Source organism: Sapajus apella, unplaced genomic scaffold (genome assembly GCF_009761245.1).
Source record: "Sapajus apella isolate SASKATOON/1434 unplaced genomic scaffold, GSC_monkey_1.0 scaffold2, whole genome shotgun sequence".
Lineage (NCBI taxonomy): Eukaryota > Metazoa > Chordata > Mammalia > Primates > Cebidae > Sapajus > Sapajus apella.
Genome location: NW_022436942.1, coordinates 25,917 through 50,393, shown reverse-complemented (window position 1 = coordinate 50,393; position 24,477 = coordinate 25,917). Strand labels below are relative to the sequence as shown.

At 37.2% G+C, this 24,477-nt stretch overlaps 1 protein-coding gene across 4 annotated transcripts in view; it reads right to left on the bottom strand.

The window, feature by feature from the left end:
* Positions 1-24,477, bottom strand: part of ERGIC2 (ERGIC and golgi 2) — a 60,354-nt gene that overhangs the window by 27,836 nt on the left and 8,041 nt on the right. The window contains exons 1-4 of one of the 4 annotated variants that reach the window (XM_032286929.1): positions 23,111-23,261; positions 17,002-17,097; positions 2,906-3,048; positions 1,156-1,264 (exon numbers count right to left, since the gene is read on the bottom strand). In XM_032286929.1, coding sequence (XP_032142820.1) covers positions 1,156-1,264; positions 2,906-3,011 — 215 coding nt within the window. In that variant the 5' untranslated portion in view covers positions 3,012-3,048; positions 17,002-17,097; positions 23,111-23,261. Of the gene's footprint in view, positions 1-1,155; positions 1,265-2,905; positions 3,049-4,847; positions 4,918-9,827; positions 9,948-17,001; positions 17,098-23,110; positions 23,262-24,477 lie in introns of those variants that run through there. The other 3 variants (XM_032286907.1, XM_032286915.1, XM_032286920.1) reach the window with 3 other exon arrangements.

The following is a 24,477-nucleotide window of genomic DNA, read 5'->3' as shown; positions in this document are numbered from 1 at the left end:
CTGGCAAATTTTGTATTTTTAGTGGAAATGGGGTTTCTCCATGTTAGTCAGGCTGGTCTTGAACTCCCAACCTCAGGAGATCTGCCTGCCTTGGCCACCCAAAGAGCTGGGATTACAGGTGTGAGCCATCGCGCCCAGCCAAGTCTAAAAGTCATCTAAAGTTCAAACCGTGCTCCAAATAACTCAAGGATTTAGGCTCGGGAGATACGAACCACGAGTAGGCCAAGTAGACAGGCTTCTACATATCCTCACCATGCTTATGTGGTAAACTATGTAATACATAAGACTTCATCTAGGAAAAAAATGAAGTATTGCATTGGTGCTGAAAACAATAACAAACTCTTTGAAAACCAATGCTATCTTGAATAATACATTACAGATAAAGAAACTGAAGTCCAAAAGAAGTCAGTGGTGTGACCTGCTCACGGTTACACAGCAATTTACAAATGTTGACTAATCTAATTCTCATAAGCCTCATGAGGAAGATACTATAATTGCCATCTATAATTTATAGAAAAGGAAACTGAAGCATATCTAAACTGAGGTATAGATTTAGTAACTTCCTTAAAATCATGCAAATAGCAGAACCTGGATTGTAACTGAAAACTAAATGTGTCTTCCTATTTGGTGCAATCTTAATATTATAAACCTATTGTCTTTAGTCCATTGAAAAAATCCAAATAATACAAATGAATAGATGTAAAGTGTATAATTAAGGTACTATATTTTCAGAAGTTTAAAAGTAATCTTATTTACATAAATATTTAGCTTAGGTATAACTTACAGATATGAAGTCATAAAGGTATACAATGTACCTTTAGAAAATTTATTTTCCAGCTCACACAGATCACTTAGGTATTTCAACCAGTTTCAAATATTAAACAATTTCCACAATATACATATCTGAGGAAAAATATTCCCCTAACCTTTTGAAATGAAGCCATGCTAAATCAAAGACCCTTGGTTTTGGAATTCAACCACTATTTAAATGATTCTAAAAGGTTTCACTTAATGCATGCAATTAATGAGAATTTTTCAGGACTATTTCTTCAGAGCTAAAACAAACCAAATCTAGAAGGTTAGACTTTTTAAAACACAGGCTCTTTTTGAAACAATTTGAATCTAAAGGCATTTCAAGAAGAAAAAAATGATTACCTAGAAAAATCCTTGTCTACTTCATATTCATACTTCATCCATGTATCTTGATATACTGAGAATTCCATTATGGTTAATAAAGCCATAGTGGTAAATGCTATTAGAGAAACTGAGAAATCCAACAACAAAAGAAAAACAGAATTAAAACAATAAAAAAAAAGCAAAGAACAGGAAACTATTTTAAGTGAGATTAAATTTTCAAAACAAAAGGCCTAATAATGTGATTTCCATTTGAATGAACATTACAGAAAGTTTTTATTCAAAATGTTTATTGGATTTTTTTCTAATACACCTCAAAAGGTTTAATATATATAAATACAAACATAAACATTTGCACTACTAAGAAAGCATTTTATTTCTCCAATTTTAAGGGCATGTCTCACTAAATAGATTTGACAAAATTTGTATTTTCTTATATATAACAGTGTCACAGATAGGATAAAAGATGAAAGTAAGCATGCCTTATAGTAAAAATTTGAAAACAGTTGCTTCATTATTAAAAATACATCCATGTCTATAGCCCAATTTAAAACAAACAAAAAGCTAGCCTAATTTCTTAGATCCTGAGAAACCACAATAATCTGTGTGCCAGAAACTCAAATAACATCTCTAAGTATGTGTGCCAGAAACTCAAATAACATCTCTAAATATGTGTGCCAGAAACCCAAATAACATCTCTAAGTATCTAACAAAACTCTCTTCCACTGTGCAATCTCCTAAATATATCACCTCATTTACAAAACTGAGTAAAAGATCTGACCAAAAGGAAAACTATTATGTACTACGGCAAAGTACTTGAAATAGATTTTGCAAGAAACTATTTTCATTAACAAAACTTAGTCATAAGTAATTAGAAATAGTGAGCAACTTAGCCATTATACAAAATAAAATGTCAATCTCATGTGAAATACATTATTTTATTAGTTCTTCATGGGGAAAGAAATTATACTGATTATTGTTATAGTAACATATTTTTCTTATATATTTCATTATTTATTTTACTTAACAAATACTTTACCTGTACCAGGCATTGGTCTAAGCATTTTATGAAAATATTAATAATATAGTAAGCCCTAGGAGGCAAATACTAGTATCATCCCTATTTTGTGGAAGAAACTAAGACAGATATTTGAGTAACTTCCTCAAGGTCATATATTTAGGAAGAGACAGAAAGCAGTAACATTGGTTTAATTTATTAATTTTTTTTTTTTGTTTTTCATTTGTTTTTGTTTTTTTAGATGGCTTCTCACTCTGTCACCCAGTTTGGAGTGCAGTAGCGCAATCTCAGCTCCCTGCAACTTCTACCTCCCTGGTTCAAGCAATTCCCCTGCCTTAGCCTCCTGAGTAGCTGGGATTACAGGCACATGCCACCACGCCCAGCTAATTTTTTTGTCTTTTTAGTAGAGATGGGGTTTCATCATGTTAGCCCAACTGGTCTCAAACTCTTGACCTCAGGCAATCTGCCCGCCTCAGCCTCCCAAAGTGCTGGAATTACAAGCATGAGCCACCATCCCAGCCAATTGATTAATGTTTTAATAAACACAGCTAAAGGCACAGATAGTACTGAGTTGGATGCTACAGAGAATATTAATGAGAATAAAACGAGAGCCAAAAGAGTGACACGAAGACAGATAAGTTACAAAGTTACTGCAGAATTCATTGATAATTCTTCTTCATGGCTAAATTTCTGTATGTTGTTGACTGGATCACTTAGGAATTGTACTAACTTTTAATGTGAACTGCTACTCACCTGTACCTCCACTAGCTGATGTCTCTACATAGCTCTCAGGAACCTTTGGAAAGGCATCCAACTCTTTTACCAAACTTAAAGTTTTTTTCCGATTCAGTCGCCTCATCTTCAGGAAAACCTTCCTCTTCCTTCATATAGTCATGCTAAGGAATGAATAATGAATAAATGAATCCTTTAAAGAGATAAAAAGGTTTCTTTAAATTTAGGATAACTGACAAATGTCCTTGAAACAACTTAGCATTCTCATCCCCGCTTAGGAAAAAAAAAAAAATAGTATTTATCCACACATTTATCCTTTCCCCATTCATGCCCTGACAAAAACTACTAATGAAAGGTAATTTAAATACAAAAACACATTAAATAGCAAGAAAAAAGTGTAAGTAATTCAATCACACTAATAATGTCTAAATATACAAACTGAGATAATTTTTCTATTAAATTGAAAACTATATAAAAATAACACATTTCCAATAATGAATGACAGTTAAGTAAAATGGCTTGCTCATACATTACTAACAAGAACATAGGCTGGGCGGGAGGCTGAGGCAGGAGAATCACTTGAACCCAGGAGGCAGAGGTTGTAGTAGGCTGAGATAGCACCACTACACTCCAGCCTGGGTGACAGAGCAAGACTCCATCTCAAAAAATAATAATAAATACTACTCATAATAATAAGAATAGGAATATAAATATTTACCACTCCTCTTTTGACTAAGTAAATGCCCATTTAGGAATGTATCTTATTACAATAATCTGGGGTTTGAAACAAAATTTGATTATGAGAATATTTCTCACAGTGTTGTTATTTTTAAATACTGAAGACAGAAACAAACCCATGGTATCCAATGTACAAATTATGGTGAATAAATGCATCTTATCTTTATGTAACCATTGAAAATCTTTTTTTTTTTTTGACAGAGTCTTGCTCTGTCACCCAGGCTGGAGTACAGTGGTATGATCTCAGCTCACCACAACCTCTGCCTCCCTGGCTCAAGTGATCCTCCTCACCTCAGCCTCCCGAGTAGCTGGTACTATAAGCATGCGCCTCCATCTCCTGCTAATTTTTGTATTTTTTCTAAAGAAGGAGTTTCACCATGTTGCCCAGGCTGGTCTCAAACTCCTGGGCTGAAGCCTTCCACCCACCTCAGCTTCCCAAAAAAACTGCTGAGATTACAGTCATGAGCCACTATGCCTGGCCTGAAAATCTTTTATTAAAAAATAAAATAAAATTTAATGACAGAATAAAATAGTCATGATTCAGTAAGAAAAGACTAGATGGTCACATAGATCCTCATTTTATAGGTGACAGGAAAAAATATACAAGAAACAAAACTGAGCATCTATATACAAAAATGTTAAAAATTCTCATGAGAGAATTTTAATTGCCTTTACATATAACTTCAGATTTCCCAAATTATCTATTTTTATACTCAAACATTATTTAAAAATTGGCTGCTTGCTAGTCCCTTTTTATCAGTACGTCATCTATATCTAAAATTATAAAGCCCATCAAATAACTGAATTTTTAGATATTTATGTAATTTTTATAACAGATTTATAAATAATACTATAGGTAATACTATAAAGAATTCCTAGTAATCAAAGCTTTATTAATAAAATCAACACATAATAGCAGACTAAATCATATAGTTGCAAAAGTCACTATAAGAGAAATAATGTCTCTGGAAGAAAGCAGACAGACTTTGAATCTGAGATCTAATGGGTGGGATTAACATAAAAGAATAGGCAAGAGAAAGAACATTCATAAAGAAAAATAAGGGCCAGAGAATCAAAAATTGGCAGTAAACATGAATACTGTCTAAAAGAAAGAAGCTCTGACCAGGAGAGCTACTTATCAATCCAGCAGGGAGCTTCTACTCTAAAGTAGAATTGAAAGCATTAACATGTTGATTTCTTTTGCCATTAAAAACATGCAACTAACCTTCCCTTGCTGGTTCCATGCTCACAAAGCAGACTTCGAATTATGATTTTTTTCTCATGCACTTAGTTTTCTAAAGGAAAAACAGATGAGGTAGACAAAACAGATGACAGTTTCTAACAGCCACGTCACTTATAAAACTGGTATTCCCATTGATAAATTAAGCTTCTGAATGTTTGTTAGGTATATGTCGTGCCTGCTAAGTTTGTTCAGCTCTGATAATCAAATTTATTTTCCGTACCTTTTTAGTGATAACTGCACAAAAACTTACCCTTCTTCAATCTTTCAATTTCTACTTAGTCTCTCTGATTTGAGTAAAATATTAAATATCTTTATGTCTTTTCTCCTTAAAACAGAACTCTCCCTTAAACTCAAGTCCAACTCCAACTACACATCTCTGGCAGCATACCTACAGCCAACTTAAAAGAATGAGTTGTCCTCGGGGCCGGGCGCGGTGGTTCACGCCTGTAATCACAGCACTTTGGGAGGCCAAGGCGGGTGGATCACGAGGTCAAGAGATCGAGACCATCCTGGTCAACATGGTGAAACCCCGTCTCTACTAAAAATACAAAAAATCAGCTGGGCATGGTGGTGCGTGCCTGTAATCCCAGCTACTCAGGAGGCTGAGGCAGGAGAATTGCCTGAACCCAGGAGGTGGAGGTTGTGGTGAGCCAAGATCGTGCCATTGCACTCCAGCCTGGGCAAAAAGAGTGAAACTCCCTCTCCAAAAAACAAAAAAAAATAAAAAATATGAGTTGTCCTCATTCATCTACTGTGACTACTTCCTCACCCAACTCTCACCTCTCAACTAAATTTGCTCTGAGCAAGGTCAATTTCCTTAGTACTAAATGGACAGACACTCCTCAGTCCTTATCTAATTGCACCTCTGAGAAAGTACACTGTTTATCATTTCGTTTTCTTCTTGAAACATCATCTTAAGTGATATCACATTTCCGATTTTCATCCTACCTGGAAGACCCTCTTTGGATTATTTTGCAGATTCATCTTTCTCTCAAATTCTGCACTAGGTCCCCTCTCAACCTCTACACTTTCCCCAAATGATTGCCCATTCCTTCAATTTCAGTCTCATGTTGATCTCTCCCAAATTTTGATTCTCAGCCCAAATCTCTCTACAGATATATATAATCCTTTGCCTTCTGTTACATTTTCATTTGGACATTCCAAACAGAATTCAGACTCAACAAGTCCAAAAATGAATACTTCACCCTGTCAAAATTGTGCCTCCTGTATCTCCTATCTTAGTTAATGATAACACCATAAGCCAAACTACACAAGCCAGAAACATGGGCTATATCCTTAGACTTAAGATATTTCTAAATTTCCCTTAAATCTGCCTGTCCTCTCTTCTTCAGACTCTCTGAGAAATTCCTTATGTCCAAGTACATTCCTAGTCCCAATTGCCACTACATTGCTTCAACAACCTCTAGTCTTCAACCTTCCAATTCTCTCTCTATACTATAATAAAGAACAAATTATCCTTTTAATACATAAATCTGATTATATAATATTTCTCTTCTAATCTTTATATAACTTCCCTTCCCACTACACTTAAGAGCTTGGACTCTATCCTAACATGTTTTACAAAGCTCTTCAAAAATCAGGTCCTGCTAACCTCTCTTCAAACTCAATCCCTCACAGTCTGCGTTCCGATCATACCAAATCACTTTCAAGACCTAAAATATGCTATTATCTCTGCCTGAAATGTTCTTTCTTCCCCCTACCCCATCTCTTCATTTGACTAACTCCTACTTACTCTTCAAGGCCCAGTCTACTCATCTCTACCTTGAGACGGGGACAAAAAAGCTTTCCATGGCCCTCAACGTCTATCTGCGTCTAGAACACTGTACCTTTATGACACTATTTCTAATTGCTTCTTTCATTTTCTGTTTTCTCCAGTGGACTGTTAGAACAGGAACCATGTCTAACTTGATCTCTGTATCTCCAATGCTTAGCAAACAGGTATTCAATATTCATTGAGAAAAGGAAGGAAATTTCTCCAGAAGCACCAGAATAGTGCATCTTTCAAATCATAACAGTATGTCATACTTAAGTAAGCAAATACGTAAAAATATAAGATCCACAGAAGGATTTTTCTTTTTTCCACTATCCCAGGACCTAGAACAATGGCCATCACAAAGTGAGTATAGCACTGTTAAACAAATGAATAAAATAGTGAATTATATTTCTAAAACTTTCAATAACATATTTGTATAATTACCTAAGTGCTTTTAATTTATGCATAGGCATAAAGATATTGCAAGCAGTTAGTTTTGCAAATCTCCTAATACATACAACCTATTCAGCACTCCTCCCTTGAAAGTCTGGCTGGAATGTATTAGGTGGCTCCCTACCCATCTCTAGCTTCCTCCATCCCCATTTTTCATGAGATATCACTCTAGAATGGAGCCTCTTGCCACTCTGCTACTCCACCGGTCCCATTCCTGAAAGCTCAGCACTAACCTATCTCCAAGAAATTAATTCCATTTTGAATACTTGCCACCCTAGTGTATAAGTTACTGTTTGGCATAAACAAGGTATCCAGTAACTTTTAGCTTTTCTATAAGAAATTACTCTATCTGTTCTCTCTACAAAACCTGACTTTCTATTGGTGGCAAATCCACTGTCTGGCATAAACAAGGTATCCAATAACCTCTAGTTTTCCTAAAAGGAATTGTCCTATCTGTACTCTTTATAAAACCTGACTTTCTATTGGTGGCAGTTCCGTTGCAACCCTTAGTTCATTTCTGAGACTCCCAAGTTAGAGAAGTATCATGTTTTACCATATTTCTCAACCATCTCTCATGTTTTGTGCTATGTATTACTAGAAGCTCTTTAGATATTAATTCATTTAATCCTATAAATGACTCTGTGAAGCAGATCCTATTTTTAATCCCACTTTTAAATGAGGAAATGAGGCACAGAACTGTCAAGTGATTTTCCCAGGCCACACAGAAGGTGGTAGAACTTGAAACTATGCTCCAAACCACGGTACACACTGACTCTCACTTCTGCACTTGTTTTCATATTCCACTAACGTCGGGATATATTCATAATTTCCTTAACGACATCAGCACCTAGATCATTCAATATGCTTCTCTTCTTCCCCATTCCATCATCATCCTTTGGAATTTACCCTCCTATGGCATTCATACTATAGCATTCATTCACAAAGAAAACCCTTCCACAGACTATATGGAACAGTAGAAAGGAAGAATTTATGCTTTAGTCATTAAAAGAGGATAATAATTTAAGAAAACAAGGAACTGGATGGTGATGGGGAGTTTAAGAAAACATTAACCACACCAATCAAGAATATGTAATCAGTCTGGGGTCAGAAAGATATTATTTTAAACAGTGTCTTCTTCAGTCTACATTTTGACTAAGTAACACGGCAACATTTGTAACTACAGACGTTAGAAAAGGAAAATAAAAAATAACAAGAGCTAACATACATTGAGTGTTTACTGTGTGCCAGGTATTGTTCTAAATGCTTTGCATGTTTTAACACATTCAATCCTCACAACCTTCCTATGAGTTAGGTATTACTGTTATTTCATTTTGCCAATGAGGGAACTAAGGCACAGAGAGGTTAAATAATTTGTCCACCATGACATTAACAGGGAAAATTATAATAAATATTTGGAAACTGTTAAATAGTATTTTTAGCAGGCATTGACTGCCTAAAAGTAACTTCCAGTAAACAAAAAAAATCGCTATTTCTTTCACTTACACCACCAATCCCCAAAGAAAAGAAATCTGAAGGATTTTTTTTTTTTTTTTTTTTTTGGTCTGTTGTTGTTCCAGACTATGCCTGATTTCTTTTGAGAGACCTTTCCAACCTGATATATTTTTACGATTTGTACCAGGAAGCCATTATCACATGCAACTGGATACTAAAGTTCACTATCATAAAAAACAAAACAAAACAAAACCTCCTCTCCCTATCCATCCCTCTATTGCCAATCCCCACCCCCAAATATAGAATCTTTTTCCCTCATGTCTTCCAGTAGAACTGGCATAATTACAACAACTTAAAGATATCAACAAACAAATTAGGTAAATAAGCATAAGTTTTTCTTTTTCAGTGAACAAGCCAGGCTCGTTCTTTATAATTGCTGTATACTAAAGTACAATGTATCAGGCTAGGCAATTAACTGAAATACTGAATGACAACTTCAAATGAATAAATCCTGTTTTTAACTGTAACTTTCACTGCTTCTGAAAACCAGTCTGGCAACATTTTAACAGCTATTATGTCACTTTAAGACTCGGGGGCACTAAATCCTAAATATAAGTTACTCAAACGTGTTTTCTCAGACAACGACCTGTAAACTCTATGTACTACCGATAAGCAAGGCTATTCTCCACCACGAGTTGACAAGTTGCCTTCGGAGGGATTCCTGCGCCGAAGAAAAGTAGTGACAGTCGGACCTGTCTCTCCTAGCGTCTAGCCCTGCCCTTCTTTCTGATTTTCCGGGGCACCGTGCGAAACTTCTTCCAGGCGAGGCCAAGACCTCGTTCTTTCTTAAAAAAGAGAAAGAGGGCAACGTACTGCCAAGAATGTGGTATTTGTTTGACTGAGGTAGGGAGCCTGACACCGGGAGGACTGACACTCGAACGATTGGGATCCTACTCGCCTGCGAAAGAAAAGCCACCGGGGCACCGAGCACTGTGAGAAGCAAAGGGTCAGAATCAGGAGCTACCGAGGAAGCTCCTGAACTCCTTGGAGCTGCACCCGGACCAGGCAAAGGGGAGCTCCCAGTAGCATCGTTTCCTAGGGTCCTGCCAGTAACGCCCCCGGGGGAAGTGGAGAGGCTTCCCCGTCCGACCCGGTCTCCAGACACTCATGAAGACAAGGAGCCGAGCCCATGACAAGCTCCCAGTGTCCTCAACTGCATTTACGCCCTGAGCAGCCATGGATCAACCTAGGGAACAGCACCCAGCGGGGTTTCAGTATTTTACCTTAGGTTACGATCCCAGCCTACCGCCATCTTTCACAGAAGCCCGGGTCGCCGGGACTCCCGCGTACCCGGAAATATCGCGAGAATAAAAGCGACTATCACGGCTGAAAACGTCAGAAGAGAGACAATGTAGAGTTCTCGCGATATTTCCTTTGCTTACGAAGTCTTAGGGAGTGAAGAGGCGTGGTTAAGGTAAAAGCCGCGTGCCTCCACGGAGATAAGGCTGCAACTTACCGAAGGTGTAATCGTGCTGCCAGTCCGGTTCTGTATCTCCAGGAAGGGGATACAGAAGGGCGACTGACACTTGGAGACCGCAGAAGGAATCTCAGCTCCTCACACCGCATTTCATTACTAAGAAGTCTATTAGTGATGAAGGGCGTAGAAATTACCCCTGACAACCCTAATGCATATCACCCCTGCAATTGTTTTGTGCCCTTTCAGTTTTTGTGTCCTCATTTTCCCGTGACAAGAACATTTAAACTTCCTTTTCCGCCATAAGTAACGCTTTTTATTATTTGATCCGCGTTTTTATTGTCTTCCAGGTTTTACTCTCTCCTAAGAAAGCACTGCTGTCTTCCTCATCTCCCTAAGCCAACACCTACTTTGCCTTCAAATACTTGTTGAGAAAGAAAATTAATGCCTCATCTTTTCCTATCACTTCATAGAACAGGAGTTTATAGAGGGGACTTTGGGAAGAAAAGTTAAATTTGAACTGCTGGAGAGTAAACTTATTCCAGGTTCTTTTTCACCTATCTGTTACCAGATTTTATAATCAAATGTTGAGATTTGAGTTTTCTCATTCATTGACCTAAAATTCCAGATCAGCAACTTACTAGCATATGACCTTGGCCACATTATTTCATCTCTGCATCTCTATTTGCTCATCTGTAAAATGAGCATATCTCAGAGTTGTTATGAGGATTAAGTAAATTAATATACATCTAAAATGCTTTTTTATATTTGCCAAAAAGGCATTAGCAACTCTTCCTTCTTTGGAGTGTGGGCTCCTGGTTGGATGGGGGCTAGCTGTTGTTTACTTAGTTACACCTGATCCTTGGTCTCCAGGATAACCTACTTTCAGTTTAACAACTATCCCATGAGAGCTGGATTTCCCGGTGTAGCAGAACTGATTGATTTGATCCTGCTTATTTATAAAGCAATTCACCATTTTTTAATCTACCCACTGAAGACAAAACTTAATTTCCCCTGAAGATTGAAACCTGATTAACTTTAAAAAGAGATGGATACTTAATCTTGTGTTATCAGTGGCATTACATCTGAAAAATAATTTGCTTTAAAAAGTCCATTATGTATTACCTGCAGAAGATAGGTTTTAGACTGAGACTAATAACTGTTCCATAACAACCTGTATTTAGTAAAGATGATGAAAAGGTATTTCCATGCCATTTTTTTTTTCTTTCTCTAGTTTGAGTAAAAGTTTCAGCAAGTAAGCAGGGAATATTGAGATAAACTAATAAATGAATAATTTTTACTGTAGAATGCCCACAAGCACTTCAAAGTCAGTACATGCCAAATGGATCCTTTTGTCTTTTTTAGGAGGGGGACAGAGTCTCACTCAGTTGCCCAGGCTGGAGTGCAGTGGTGTGACCTTGGCTCACTGCAACCTTCACCTCCACCTCCTGGGTTCAAGGAGGTGCCTCAGCCTTCCAAGTAGCCAAGACTGCAGGCAACTGCCACCATGCCAGACTAATTTTTGTATTTTTAGTAGAGGGAGGGTTTCACCATGTTGGCCAGGCTGATCTTAAACTCCTGACCTCAAATAATCCACCCACCTCAGCCTCCCAACATGCTAGGATTATAGGAGTGAGCCATAGCACCCGGCCTTAAAAGTCTTAAATCAGTTTTTCACATGACAAGTTCAGATGTTATTATCAGCTGATGGATAAATACTTTTAGTCTATCCACAGTCTATGCCATCCAATATCTCTGTTTCAACAAAGCAATCATTTCTATCTATAAAGCATTGTGTGTGCAATAGTTTAATATAATTAATAGGCTGAAATGAACCACAGAGTGGGACTCTGTCCACTCCCTCCCCCCCGAAAAAAGACAAAAAGATCCATTTTGGATGTACTGACTTTGAGGTGCTTGTGGGCATTCAACAGATCTGTCAACTGAACTTGCAGCCTGGTCACTCTCGTAGCAAATATTCATTGAGCACCTTTAATATGACAAGTGATGTGCTAAGTACCAAAAAGAAGAGAAAGATTCACAAAAGACAAAGTAAAAATGGTACAAAACAGATTAACATTAGAATTAGAGAATCCTTGCAAATCTCATCTTTTATTTTCCTTGGTGTTCTTATCCAAAAGTATAACTTAATGAAAGTGGAAGCTTTAAATCAATATTCACGCAGAGGGTTTTTAGTAATTACTAGGACATTTATAATAATATCTCATTGTAGCATTTGCAAACGAAAGGAAAGGTTGACAGAAAAAGAGAGAAGTTGGGCAGGGTATTGAGAGAAAGGGAAGGGGAAGGGAGGTTGGTTGAAAGAGAAAGATGGAGGGCATTGAGAAAGCAAGAGGGATTGAGAGAGAGAAGGGGGATGAGAATTTGAAAGTATAAGTGATTCAGGAGAGGGAGAAAAGAAAGGGGGAGAGGGAGAAAGGAAAGGGGAAGAGGGAGGTTGTTGACTGAACTGAAAAAAAAAGTAGAGGGGTTGAGAAAGAAAAAAACGATTAACAGAGGTGAAAAAAGAGAGACAGATTGAGAAGTTGAAAGAGTGTAAGAAGCCCAGAGGAATGGGGTTAGAAAGGGGGAATGTAAAAGGGAACAGGCAGTGGGGAAGAGGAGGAAAAGAGGTTGAAGGAAAGGAAGAGAGATAGAAAGAGACTAAAAGAGAAAGAGTGAGGAAAGACAGGTTCTTTTTTCTAATACCATTACAGAGATATCTTGTGCTCATACTTGCCTTCCAACTTTTAAATGAAGATTCATTAGAAAAAGATTAACCAATTTCAGTGAAGCCTCAGTTACCTCCAGCCTTAAATACAAACAGAAATATTTGGAAGACAAACCATTTTGTCCGAGAGTTAAGGATTCCTAATTTAAGTATATCAGCTTTTTTACTTTAATTCTGAAGAGCAAAATTTTCATAATGTGGATGTACTGAACCTAACATCTTGATGTATTATTGTAATTACAATTATTAGACTGAATCACATAAAGTAGCTAATTTCCAAGATGTTTTTATCTACAGAAATGGCAGCTTCATAATTCAAACTTTTATAATCTACTCACAATATTGAGTTCTATAGGAAGGAAGCCCTGCATATTATGCTTTTTGAAGTTGTTTGAATATATATATGTAATTTTTCTATTTCCCTATGAATTGCTGTCTCATTTGATTATACATGTGCTTATCTAAAGCTGAATCATACACCATTTTGGAATGCTGCATTCTTGGAAACCAAATAAAAAATTTTGGTGGAATGTGTAAAATAAGAAAAAAAATGTTGCCTGAGGCTCCTACTCATTCTATATTGCAGATTTCTGTGATAGACTTTGACATCTATTCTTCTGGCTCAGTGACCTTCCCTAGTTCCTCCCTGATTCTTGGCTACAGCCTACAGAGGTAAGGGGATTGAGATAACCTGAGCTTCAGATAAATTAAATACCTTATAAACAGATTAAATATCCCAAAATTTTATCTAAAATTTTTAAGGTCAATTGATATGCCTGAGACATAATCTCTTAAATGTCCACTCCTCATCACAATTGTGAAACTGACAGGGACCATTTCTGTCTATTTGTGCTCAGAGAAGTTTCCAGCCTGTATCCCTGTGAGTAAAGTTAAGAATTATATGGGTTGAATAATATTGCCCTTCTTATCTTATTTTTTCTATTTGCCAAAGTAGAAAAAAAATAGTACCAGTGTATATAATACTATTCAAAATATATGACATACATGTGGTATGCAAGATATGAGTTGAACAATTCAAATTGTAAGTTCCCAGGAGGCATGAAACAACATTAACTTTTGTGACCAATGTTTAATATTGAATGTACAAACACACCAACACCAACCTCTGCAATGACAATGACGGGTGGAAGTAACACTGAATATTTTGGCACTGACAAGACACTCATTTTTCAGGTGTACTATTATCTTTTTTATTTTCTTTCTTTTCTTTTTCTTTCTTTTTTTTTTTTTTTTCTTTGAGATGGAGTCTCACTCTGTCACCCAGGCTGGAGTGCAGTGGCATGATCTCCACTTACTGCAGCCTCCACCTCCTGGGTTCAAGCAGTTCTCCTGCCTCAGCCTCCTGAGTAGCTGGGATTACAGGCACATGTCACCACACCCAGTTAATTTTTGCATTTTTAGTAGAGATGGGATTTCACCATGTTGGCCACACTGGTCTTGAACTCCTGACTTCATGATCCACCCACCTCAGCCTCCCAAAGCACTGGGATTACAGGTGTGAGCCAGCATGTCTTGCCTCTTCCCATTTCTAATCACAATTATACCATGCTGCTCTTTCAGTGATCACACTTCTCCTCCAATGACAGATGTGATCCAATCACTGCAGGCAGAAATTCTTGTGAAGATGGTGCAGTGGGATGTCAGTGACTGCTGCCTCAGCTCACAATGTTGACAGGCTTGTACTTTTCAGGTTGGGCACACTGCAGTGGTCTTCCAGAATCTCCCTGCAACAAACAAAAAGAGAAGTTCTCCCAAATACCTGATTCCTGGCTGACACAAACCCCAGCTGCCCATGATGGTCAGGCAGGGCACAGGTTCTTTTCTTATCTCTCTGATTTCTGCCCACAACCTAACAGAAAACTATGGCCACTCAGGTAATTGGTTAGTGTGACAGATCTCTTGAAAGGATTAAATCTATACCTTCAAGGAGAGACTGAAAGATAAGGTTTAGGTTAGTATAAATTCACTTAATGCTGACTATAGACTCTGCATGAAGAAACTTTCAAGCATCTATATAAATGCCCAGATGATGGTTTTCAGTTACATGAAACTTCTTTATGTTTTCAATGCTACCAGCAGTATGTGCACTAAGTCACCTAATTCAGCTATGCAACTGAATCATAAGATATGATCTGCTGGGTGAGATGGCTCATGCCTGTAATCCCAGCACTTTGGGAGGCCCAGGTGGGCAAATCACGAGGTCAGGAGCTCCAGACCAGTCTGGCCAACATAGTGAAACGCTGTCTCTACTAAAAATACAAAAAAGTAGCCGGGTATGGTGATGCGTGCCTGTAATCGCAGCTATTTGGGAGGCTGAGGCAGGAGAATCATGTTAACCTTTAAGTTGGAGGTTGCAGTTAGCCAAGATCGTGCCACTGCGCTCCAGCCCGGGCGAGAATGCAAGTGCGAGACTCCATCTCAGAAAAAGAAGAAAAAAAGAGAGAAAGGTGGGGGGGAGGAGAGGGAGAAAGAGAGAGAAAGAGAAAGAGAGAGAAAGAAAATAAATAATCATGTTTGTAGGTCAAAAAATATTGAATATCAGCAATTTCACATAGTTCATTCAAGTAATGAATAATTTCTTTTGAGAACTGAGTTCATTTCAACTATCAAATTAGTAATCACAGTTCATTTGTTTTTAAAGTAACATAGAAATGTATTTATTCTTCTTGCCTTTCTTTTTAAAACTAACATGCGTCTTTTCTTCTTTATGGATCAGTAAACGCCTGTTTGTGAGACATGCTGAAAAGAAAATTCCCAGATTCATCAATGCAATCCTTGAATTACCATGCAGGAAGATGATCCTGCAGCTCTTCTGAATATATTGGTGTTTGGAGTATACATACCATGGTGGCTTTGGCAAGAGGTACTAATGAGCAGAGATACCTTTGCCTGCTGTACCATTTTAGAAAATTCATCCTCTAGCACAAAAGAATAAAAACACATATAAACCTAGGCAGATGCTTTTAAAGGCTAACACAGAGATTGCCCTATATATAGATAGACTCTCAGGGTAAATCCCACTATTTTTCTCTCTGGGCACTAGAACAATGTTGTTAGGTGATTTATAAAGACCTAATATTATTCCACTTTAGCTTATGCAACAGAAACACCAAAACTATTTTGTAAGCATTCTTTTTTTTTTTTTTTTTTTTTTTTTCACGACGGTGTTGGGGTCTTTTTCTTGTTGCCCAGGCTGGAGTCGAATGGCGCGATCTCGGCTCACCGCAACCTCAGCCTCCTGGGTTCAGGCAATTCTCCTGCCCCAGCCTCCTGAGTCGCTGGGATTACAGGCACGCGCCACCATGCCCAGCTGATTTTTTGTATTTTTAGTAGAGACGGGGTTTCACCATGTTGACCAGGATGGTCTCGATCTCTTGACCTCGTGATCCACCCGCCTCGGCCTCCCACAGTGCTAGGATTACAGGCTTGAGCCACCGCGCCCGGCCTTGTAAGCATTCTTTTTATCTTCACTACAATTCTAGGAAGAGAGAAAAATAATATCACTTCATAGAAGGAAAAATAAAAAGTTTAGACCCAAATCAGTTGTTGATGAAGCGATCAATACAATTCCTTTTTAAATGTTAAGCCTATAATTGATTCCCTTGGTTTCACTGTGCTCTCGTTCTTTTGACTCTGCTGAATAAACATTATGTTTAGAGGCTGACAATGGAAACTACATTCTGATTCACTCTAGTCTATTGGATATTTGTAATTTGTTAACTCAGTTGTACAATACAGTAGAAGTGAAGCCAAACTCATGGGTTGATCTTTACATGGGCTAGTTATTTTTGCATAATCTTTTCTACCCATTTACCATTCATACCAATCCATCATTTCAGAAAAATGCCTCACGTGGTTAGAAATTGGCTCATACCTTCAAGTTTGTGTTTCACTGCTATAAAAACAATTGAGTATGGGTGTCTGAGTTTGCATATGTTTACAGTACAATTGGAGAGTAATTACACAGAAATGAGACTTACAAATGTTAGGTAATAAAATCACTAGATATTCTTGAATACAAGTTTTTATAAGTATCAATAAACTTGTATTCATGACTATAATAACCTAAAACCAAGGAAGTCACCTTTAGATCCATTATTTTAAAAGAATTTTCATACCATTATTCATATTAAAAATAGAGAAAAACTGAAAATGAATAAGCAGAGTACACTTAGATGTTACATATGTTTGTTTGGATTTTAATGTTGGAGGAGGTGGTGCATATACTCACTATGAGGTTCAGTTGTTCCCCATCCAGCAGTCATACATGTAAGGTAAATTTGTTTTATCATCTTTCTCTGGCACCAGATTGGTGACGAAAACTCTCCTAATTAAAAAGGATGTTAAAGAGAAAGGTAAATATCATTTAATCTACAGGATTGACATTAATATTGTCTATGTTGTTTGCTCTTCAGTGACAGCTCTGGAAATATTTACTTTGACCTAACAGTAACCCCCATTCTTTTTGAAGCAAAGTCTCACTCTGTCATCCGGGTAGAGTGCAGTGATGCAATCGTAGCTCACTGCCACTTCTAACTCCTGGGCTCATGTGATCCTGCCTCCTAAGCCCCCTAACTAGCTAGTATAATACTACTGGCATGCACCATCTAATGTGGCTATTTTTTTTTTGTAGATGGTATCTTGCTATTTTGCCTAAGCTGGTCTTAAACTCCTGGCCTCAAATGATCCTTTTGCTTCATCCTCCCAATGTGCTGAGATTACAGGTGTGAGCCATGCACTTGGCCAACATTACTCTTTTAAATGCTGCAATTAATTAAGTCTTCCAGAAAATGCTATCTGTTACTCAAAAGGGATCAGCCCAATTTATATGTTACCAGTTTGCTCCAAGTATTACCATATCCTCCCAGGACAATAGGAACATATGCGCTACACTCAGATGTGTGGCTCTTGGTTTCTCACTCATAATCATTTTTTAAAAATACATCTGCCCTTTGTCCATGTGCCTCTAGGACATCACCTTGTTGAATCTGAAGTGACTTCCTTCTTCAACTTCATCATGTGAGGAAAGGGGAAGAATCACATTTGTAGTACTTTAAATTTTTCAAGTACACACACACACACGTACATTTGTTTTCCATGCTGTTTTGATTCAGACTTTTACATACTTTAATACTTCAGCCTATCTACCATCCTGGCTCATTTATTTCAATAATTTGTTCTTTATTTTTACTGCTCTTAATGTTATGAACTCCTTGAAACTTGTCTGTTCTTTTACTACTTACCTTCCTATGCACATCCAAATCTTACGCTATGCTGCCTTACAGATAATCATTACTCTATCATTTCACTTTCTGTCAAATTTTCTTGAGCTACACCATTTTCCCTCTGCCAACATATTGTTTTTTAATGAGTTGGCTCCTTCCTTCCTTCGTTCCTTCCTTCCTTCCTCTTTCTTTCCTTCTTTCCTCCTTCCCTCCTTTCTTTTCTTTCTCTTTTCTTTCTTTCTCTCTCTCCTCTCTCTCTTCTTTTCTTTTTTCTTTTCTTTCTTTCAACACATTCTCACTCTCTCCCAGGCTGGAGTGCAGTGGCGCAATCTCGGCCCATTGCAACCTCCACCTCCCGGGCTCAAGAGATTTTCCTGCCTCAGCCTCCCAAGTAGCTGGAATTACAGGCACCCACCATTATGCCCAGCTAATTGTATTTTTAATAGAGACAGTGTTTCACCATGTTGCACAGGCTGGTCTCAAACTCCTGACCTCAGGGGATCTGATCCAACCACCTCGGCCTCTCAAAGTGCTGGGATTACTGGCGTGAGCCACCATGTCCAGCCTACCAACTGCTTTTCTTATTCTGATTTTTTTCATTTATTAGATTATGATCACATCAACTCATATCATTCAGTTGATGAATGTATCACAATTTATTAAATCCCACTAATGAACATTTAGACTATTATCTCTTTTTTTCTTATAAGCTGCATCAAGCATTCCAGATAATAAAGCTGAACAGTTGTGCCATTATTCCTGGAAAGTAGAATTGTTGGACTATGAGACATATACTTTAAAAAATAGCAACTATTGCTACATTGCCTGATTTTTGAAAAGACAAAAAAAGGATGTATCAAGTTACACTCCACCCAGCTATGTTTATAATTTAGAACTATGTCAAGAATCTTTAAAATATTCATACCCTAAATCCAGCAATTCTACTTCTAGGAAGTTTATTTTAAGGCAATCCTAGACCTGGGAAAAATATATATTCAAGGATAGTCAATCCAGCATCATTAAAAATTTTTTTGAAAGGAAACAATCCATTTTTTGGACAGGCTACCATGTATTCATTAAAATTATATTCTAAAAGTCTTTAATATTATGAAGCAATGCTGAAAATCATAAATGAAAATGTACAATAAAATAAAACTTACAATAGGTATATTATTACAACTACTTAAAGTCAAACAGAATAGTACAGGAAACACATGAAAGATGTATGCCCGAATATTCACATAAAGGTAATGATGCTGGAAATTATAGGTAGGAAATGTCTTGTCTTTAATGGGGAAAAAAAGTCATCTCTCACTCTTCCCAGTGAAAAGAAATGAATAGGTACAGATATAGATGTTACTCAATCCTTAGAGGGAAGAGAAAAAATTCTTCTGTTAGCATTGATACCAGGTGGTGTTAAGTAGGAAGCAAAGTCCTAGGAGAACAGGAAGAAGGATCAAGATAAGAAGGTAAGGAAAGAAGGGCTGAAAAGAAGGGGGAATGTCTGTAATGACGATTGTGGATATTGGGAGGCAGAACGATGCAGGTATACACCCAAGAATTGCAGAATGGTACTGAAATTGAAAACCACAAGATTTTAAGGGCATTAAATGTCACCACTGGTCTTTATCTTAAAAAGTGCTTCTCAACCTTAGCTACACATTATAATTTCCAGGAGAAATTTTTAAAACACCAATGCTAGGTTCAGGAAGGACCAGATATAAGGTCAACACAAAGAAGTCAATCACATTTCATGTAGAACCCAAACAAAATGCCATTTAAAATTACAGTGAAGACAATGTAATACTTAGGTATACACTTAGCAGAACATGTAATATAAGATATGTGTGCTGAAAATTGCAAGATTCTGGTGACAGAAATCAAAGAAGACCTAAATAAGCAGAGAGACATATTGTACTCATGGATTAGAAGACTCAACATAGTAAATATGTGAATTCTCCCCAAATTGAGCTATAGCTTTAATGCAATTCCCATTAAAATCACAGCAAGTGTTGTTGTAGACACAGCATACTTATTTTAAAATTTATATGAGAAAGCACAGGCCTTAGCATATCTAAAACAATCTTCACCAAGAATAAATTGGGAGAAATCACTTTTTCCATATAAAGCCTACAATGTAGCTACAATAATATGTAGTAGTATGTGAAAGGATAGACACATAGCTCAACAGAAAAAAGATTCCAGAAATAAACCCACACAAATATGCTCACTTCATTTATGGCAAAGACACAAAAGCAATTCAACAGATGGTGTTGGAGCAGTTAAAGATCCCTTAGACCACAAAAAAGAAAAGGAGAGAGAAAAAAAGAAACCTCAATCTAAACCTTGCACATTATACAAAAATTAACTTAAAAGGGATCATGAAGTTAAATATAAAGTGCAAGTCTAAGCCTACAGAACATTTAGGAAGAGCAAAGGTAAAACCTGGGGTTAGACGAAGAATGCTTAAACTTGACATCAAAAGGAGAAACTATTTTTTTAATGGAGCAATTGGAATTCATGTAAATTAAAATTTTTGCCTTGTGAAAAACCCTGTTAAGAGGATAAAGAGACAAGCTAAGACTGGGAGAAATATTTGCAAACCACATATTTGACAAAGGATTAGTGGCAGAATATATAAAGAATCCTCAAACTCCACACAGTAACAAAACAATTCAATTAGAAAATAGGCTAAAGAGATGAAGAGGCTTATCACTGAAGAGGTTAAAAAATGGTAAGTAAGGGCCGGGCACGGTGGCTCAAGCCTGTAATCACAGCACTTTGGGAGGCCGAGGCGGGTGGATCACGAGGTCAAGAGATCGAGACCATCCTGGTCAACATGGTGAAACCCTGTTTCTACTAAAAATACAAAAAATTAGCTGGGCATGGTGGTGCGTGCCTGTAATCCCAGCTACTCAGGAGGCTGAGGCAGGAGAATTGCCTGAACCCAGGAGGCGGAGGTTGCGGTGAGCCGAGATCGCGCCATTGCACTCCAGCCTGGGTAACATGAGTAAAACTCCATCTCAACAAAAAAAAAAAAAAAAAAAAAAATGGTAAGTAAGTAAATGAAATGTTCAATACTATTAGCCATTAGAGAAATACAACAAGATATCACTATCACTACACACCTATCAGAATGACTAACTTTTTTAAAAAAAAAGAATGACAATGCCAAATGCCAGTGAGGATGCAGAAAAACCAGGTCACTCATACATTGCTGGTGGGAATATAAAATGGTAAAACTACCATGGAAAAACAGCTTAGTTTATTACAAAACTAAATATGCAATTTCCATATAACCCAGAAATTGCACTCTTGGGCATTTATCCCACCAAAATGAAAACACAAATCCATATAACTTGTACACAAATTTCCACAGGAGCTCATTTGTAATAGCCCAAAGCTGGAAACAACCTAGATATGCTTTGACAGAAGTACCACTAGACAAACTGTGGTACATTTATACCATGTAATACTATTCATGTATTATAAGGAATGAATTATTAAAAGGAAATAACAATTGAACAAGCACAATACAACTTGGATGAATCTCCAGGGGACTGTGCTGAGTGGAAAAAGCCAATCCCAAAAGGTTACATAGTAGGCAGCTCGCTTTACATAATACTCTTGAAATGACAAAATTCTAGAAATAGAGAATAGATTGGTGGCTGCCAGAGGTCTGGGAAAGAGTAAACTGGGTCTTGCTATAAAAGGGCAACACTTTGGGAGACCGAGGTGGGTGGATCACCTGAGGTCAGGAGTTCAAGACCAACCTGAACAATATGGTGAAACCCATCTCTGCTAAAAGTACAAAAGCTTAGCCAGGCGTGGTAGTGTGTGCCTGTAGTCTCAGCTACTCAGGAGGCTGAGACAGGAGAATTGCTTGAACCCTGGAGGCAGAGGTAGCAGTGAGCCAAGATCGCACCATTACACTCCAGTCTGGGTGACAGAGAGACCCTGGCTCAAAAAAACAAAACAAAAGGCAACACTAGGCATCCTTGGGGTGACAGAAATTTTCTATATTTTGATTGTATTAGTATCCTACAAGATGTTACCAGTAGCAGAAACTAGGTAAAGAGTATATTGGATGTCTGTATGATCTCTTAAACTGTATGTGAATCTAAAATTATTTCAACATAAGTTTAATTAAAATCAAATGCATAAAGCAAGATAAGGAGGGGGGAAATGCTGATGCCAGCTCTCTATTCCTCAGATTGTGTCTTAAGTGGTCCAAAATGTAACCTGGCCTACAAGTGTGTATGAGTGAGTGTGTGTGTGTGTGTGTGTGTGTGTGTGTGTGTGTGTTAAGCAACCCAGAGATTATACTGTACAGCCAAGATTAAGAAGCACTGTTCTAAATGTTCTCTCTGACTTGGTTATAAAAAAGCAGAAAGCAAATGATGGACTGAGCCATGATTAGTGATAAGCAGGATGGAAGCATTGAAAAGACAGCCAGAAGGAGGTGAGTAGCACCTCTGACAGAGGTGTACTGGCAGAGGAACAGTTAAAGAATGTAGAAACTGGTTACAGACCCCTGTGAGTCCATGGAACTACATGGTCTTGGGAGTGGAGATGTCTTAGCTACAGTCCCTGCAGTCCCCTTTCTCACTAAATGTTCACCTGTGCTGAGTACGTGGGCAGGGTACTGTTATTCCTTTCTATTAATAATAAAACTGAGGCACAGGGAAGCTAAATAACCTACCCAAGATCTCATGACTACTACATGACAAAGCCAGATAAACCATTCCTCACCCAGTTTTCACATTAGCTTTAGTGTAAGTAACCATTACGCAAGAATAGAATTTTACTAGGTCATGAAAGTACAGAAAATGGAACATCTGATGCTTCAACTTCCTACGTATTTGTAGTAACTTTATAAGATAAAGAATCAAAATTTTAAATTAATTTCTTTGAAATCTTCTGTAGACCTCCATCAATTAAAAACTCATGAAGGTATGTGTTTAGACTTCAGCTTTTAGATAAAGTGTTATAAATATAAGAAAGTTTTGAAATAGCTATTTAACTTCAGAAATATGTGTAGCCCTTCTCAGCAAGATGAAAGATATTAAGTTGTATAGCAAAGGTTCAAAACATGGAAGAGTTATCCATACCAACCTAATTCAATATGTTTTTCCAGAAGCAACAGGATAGATCACCAAGAGTACAAAATTGTGAGAAGCCAGGATGAGTAGAAACAGGTTTTAATGGTATCAAATCACTGCTTCCCATGTTCCAGAAGTAACTTCTTCCTATTACCAGGTTGTCTATTGACAGGATTTGTCATAAGGGAGCAGGGAAATAGACATCTCTTTTAATGAGGTCATAGTCATTTTTCATAATTACAAAAAAATATATTCTTTTACATTTCTTTTTGTTCCTTTTAAAATTAGAGATATGGTACTGCACTATCACCAAGGCTGGAGTACACAGGTACGATTATAGCTCACTGCAACCTTGAACTCTAGACTCAAGTGATTCTGTCTTCAGCCTCCCAATTTGCTGGGACTACAGGTCCACACCACTATGTCCAGATAATTTTTTTAGTTTTTTGTAAAGATGGGGGTCTTGCTATGTTGCCCGGGCTGGTCTCAAACTCCCGGGCCCAAGCAATCCTCCTGTTTTCACCTCCCAAAGTGCTGGGATTAGAGGTGTGAGCCACATGCCTAGCCTACATTTCTAATCTATATTAAAAATTTTTATTATCTTGAATTATTGGAAAACAGGGATTTCCCTTAATAACTTTAATCCCCAAGAAAAATGTTAATCTATATATCTTCTTTCCTTCATAACACTAAACAAAATGTGATTATTAAGATTCATGGTGCCTCAAGATAATGATTCAGTGCATTATTACAATTATAATACTAGATGTTATATCCTTATATAATGGTCTCTGAGAGTTATATTTACTCCCTGTACAATGTTTTTCAAATAAATGTCTAGGGAACATGCATTAAGTCTGGCATTGCTTTAAAAATGTAGAATTTTATATAACTCATCAAATAAAAACTCAAAATTATGATTCTAAGATTTGATTACAAACTTCCCAAATAATTTTGAACACATAAAAGTCTGAAAATTGCCTTATAAGGATGACTTCTTGTGATTTACCTCTTCAAAAGTAAAGTTGGGGGATGAAAAAGAAAATGAGGCTTAAATTCACCGAAGGGTCCTGCTCACCAAGTTTTTGAGCAGATAGAAGGATCTGCTACTTTGAAGACATGGTTTGAAAACATTATATCTAATCATTTAGCTATGGGACATTATGCAATATTCTCAACCATCTCACTACTTCCAGGAGACCAGTATTAGAAATACCAGAATTTTAATACTGAGCAACTTTTAAACTGAGGAAGAAATTTTTAGATAATGTCTCAATATTTCATTGAAACAAGATTCAGATGAAATCAAATCAAAGAAAAAATTTCTTTTCAAAAGCATTCTTTTTTTTTTTTTTTTTTTTTTTTTTTTTTTTTTTTTTT